Source organism: Octopus bimaculoides, chromosome 20 (genome assembly GCF_001194135.2).
Source record: "Octopus bimaculoides isolate UCB-OBI-ISO-001 chromosome 20, ASM119413v2, whole genome shotgun sequence".
NCBI lineage: Eukaryota > Metazoa > Mollusca > Cephalopoda > Octopoda > Octopodidae > Octopus > Octopus bimaculoides.
The window spans coordinates 44031642-44035119 of record NC_069000.1 but is presented as its reverse complement, the minus strand read 5'-3'; the positions used below and the strand labels follow the sequence as shown (position 1 = coordinate 44035119).

At 39.2% G+C, this 3478-nt stretch overlaps 1 protein-coding gene across 1 annotated transcript in view; it reads right to left on the bottom strand.

The window, feature by feature from the left end:
* LOC106870046 (low-density lipoprotein receptor-related protein 5) overlaps positions 1-3478 on the bottom strand; it is a 31950-nt gene that overhangs the window by 2908 nt on the left and 25564 nt on the right. Inside the window, exons 20-23 of the mRNA XM_052974981.1 lie at positions 3094-3253; positions 2546-2643; positions 1513-1593; positions 445-627 (exon numbers count right to left, since the gene is read on the bottom strand). Coding sequence (XP_052830941.1) covers positions 445-627; positions 1513-1593; positions 2546-2643; positions 3094-3253 — 522 coding nt within the window. The remainder of the gene's footprint in view (positions 1-444; positions 628-1512; positions 1594-2545; positions 2644-3093; positions 3254-3478) is intronic.

Genomic DNA, 3478 nt, shown 5'->3' with positions numbered 1-3478 from the left:
TAAAGGCACAAGGCCTGAAATTTTGGTGGGATGGGGTGGGGAACTAGTCGATTACATTGACCCCAGTATTTCACTGGTACTTCATTTATTGACCCTGAAAGGATGAAAGGCAAAGTCGACCGTGGTGGAATTTGAACTCAGAATGTAGCGACAGGTGAAATACCGCTAAGCATTTCGCCTGTTGTGCTAACGATTCTGCCAGGTGAGTGTCACCCTTGATTAATTTGGAATATTAAGGTTTAAAAAAAAGGCATTTGCATTTGAGAGAGTAAGCTGAATGCTAAAGGGTTTATTGATGGCTTTTGATTTAGGGGCCCAGGCCCCATTGTGTAATCTGTCTGACCTGTGCAAGCATGGGAAAGTGGACATGAAAATGAGGAGGATGATGGTTGTAATGATGATGATAATGTTGATGATGAAAAAAAATGAAAATGAGAGACTTACCTGGAATACATCGAACAACGTGGCTCCAGTTTCCATGGAGGCAAACCATGGCCGCTGCAGTGGAAGGCATGTAACCGGAGAAGCACTGAGCGGCGACCACCGTTCCTGTGGGAACCCAGATGTTTGGCACCGAGTTCATCAAACGACCCAAGTGAACGAGAGGCGTCTGACAGTAACCCAAACCTGTTGCAGGGCAGAAGAGAATTCTTTCATTAGGATTGTGTGTGTGTGTGTGTGTGTGTGGATGTGAGAATATAGATGTAAATATACAGATGTCTTTTCTCTTTTACTTGCTTTAGTTATTAGACTGCGGCCATGCTGGAGCACCACCTTGAAGAACTTTTAGTCCAATGAATCGACTCCAATATTTATTTTTTATTAAGCCTGGTACTTATCACATCAATCACTTTTGCTGAACTGCTAAGTTACAGGGACATAAACACACCAGCACATACATATATACATTAATATATATACATATACATACATACATATATATATATATATATTATTATTATTATTATTATTAGACAAGAATGTTTTTGATAGTGACTTTGAAGTTTTAACCAGTTAAGCCTTTAGTTGGACTACAATCGAAGCTTCGAAGTCCCTGTCAGCAATATTCTTGGATAAGAGTAATAACCTTGTACTCTACAAAACTATAGAGTGACCCTTCAGGTTGATGGGAAGTTGTTCTCTGCTTCTCTTCAGTTGGTTTGAGCCAAGTCATCTCCAACATTAGGACCAACTTCATGGAAGTATAGAGGCACGTTGGCAAAATGCCACTTCTCTAAATGGAAACCTCACCTGTTATTGTAGTTTTGTGGCAAGGAAGAGCAAAGCAGGCCTTGCCGTCCACTCAAGGAAACATGTAGCAAATGATCCACATGGACTTGAGTAAACTGAGTTCTTGACGTGTTCCATTTGCCGAAAGGTTTGCAAGGTGCCAACAGGCCTCAAAAGACACATTCACATCCATAGAACACGATCTCTCTGGCTTTTCTCTCTGGTGTAAACCTTTTGCACTCCTACACACAGGTGAGTCTTCTTGAAACCAAGTGTACTTACCTTCAGCAAAAAATGGTTTTATCCATTTCTTCATTTCCAGCTCGCTTGGAACGAAGCCGTTAAAGTCTTCGTAAACGGTCTCTGTGTGGACGAGAATGAATGTATTTATTTATGTTCTTGCAGTAAAATCAATAGAAAGTGTAGAATGAACTTGCTTTGAGAAGAGCAAAATCCAACATTTTGGACAGAGTCCTTCGTCACGGTTAAAAGTTGAAAGAAATAAATGAGAAAGTTTCGACTTTTACAGAATAAAAGTCTTGCCGGTGTAGACCAACACCAGCCTCTTTGAAGTCTGTTTGAACATATATATATATATGTGTGTGTACATCATCACCATCATCATCATCATCATCATTATTATTTAATGTCCATTTTCCATGCTGGCATGGGTTGGACGGTTTGACAGAGCAGGCTCCAGTCACCTATTTTGGCAGGGTTTCTCTAGCTGGATGCCCTTCCTAATGCCAAACACTTCACAGAGTGTACTGGGTGCTTTTTTTTTTACCTGTTTCTATGTATATATGTGTCTACTCCTATCAGACAAAAGAAAATCTTCAGTCCGTGAGTTTATTTATTCTAAACAAACAATTATTCTTAACAGTAACAGAACTTCTTTAACGTTCAGATAGGACAGGTGAGTCACTGGAGAAGTTCTTTCTAGAAGAATTTCCATCCATACCATTCACCTTGCATGGATTATTAATTTCAGCTTTAATTAAACACTTGTTCTTTTAGATTATTAGTCCTACTATGGCCCCAGAAAATACCTTATAACTCTAACAGTTAAGGCCTCATTGTGCTTTTCTTTGTGTATATACATGGTTGTGGAACAGATGTGTGTTTAAGCAACTGCATTCTTACCTACATACGGATACACATCTAAGGTTACCCTCTATATACTTGTGTCTTCATGTTGTATACGACTATATTGTATTTGTATATACTAAGCAGCTATAAACCTACCAACAGACAGCTGTGGAACTATAAAAATGGTCTTTCTTTGCCTATCTTTTTTCACACTCACATACATTACCTTGGTTTTCCTTCTTGAAAATGGTGAGTCCGACTGGTTGGATGAAGAAGTCCTTTTCCAGAAGAATGCTTGTGTCGGTTCCTTTCAGCCTGGTTATTCTGGAAGATAATGTAGAAAGAACGATAATGTAGGAAGAACGATAATGTAGGAAGAACGATAATGTAGGAAGATATTCTTTTCTTCTCTAGGCAAGGCTTGACATTTTTGGGGAGCAGGGGCATTCTATTAGATCAAGTCCAGTACATAACTGGTACTTAATTTACCAACCCCGAAAGGATGAAAGGCAAAGTTGACCTTGGCAGAATTTGAACTCAGAACGTAAAGATAGCTGAAATACTGCTAAGCATTTTGCCCGGCGTGTTAACGATTCTGCCAGCTCACTGCCTTATAATGTAGAAAGAAAGATAATGTAGGAAGAATGATAATGACAGTTCTAACTGCCGCTCCTAAAAATGTTTCAAAACTTCTGGAATGCATCTCGAATGACGTCCCCGCCCCCACAACCCTAGCAAGGACCACATTCATTTGTGAATTTCAACAACACTCACCTCTTTACTGCTCCGGACTGTTTGTCTGTCCAGTAGAGATACATAAAGTCAGCAGCAATGTCGTAAGGGTCAACATCAGTGACCGCTACCTCGTGTTCTCCACCCAAAAGCTCATCGGTGTTTACTGCCTCAATGTTTCCCGAAACAGCAATGTAAATCTCTAAAAACAAAACAAACAAAAAAAATAAAAACATCATAAAACAAAAAACAAAAAAAAAATCCCAGAAAAAACAACTGCAATTCTTAACAACAACAACTTCTGTCTTTTACTTGTTTCAGATATTGGACTGTGGCCAAGCTGGGGCAATGCTTCGAAGGATTTTAGTTGAACAAATTGAACCCCTGTATTTTGTTTTAAAGTCTTGTATTTATTCTATCAGTCTCT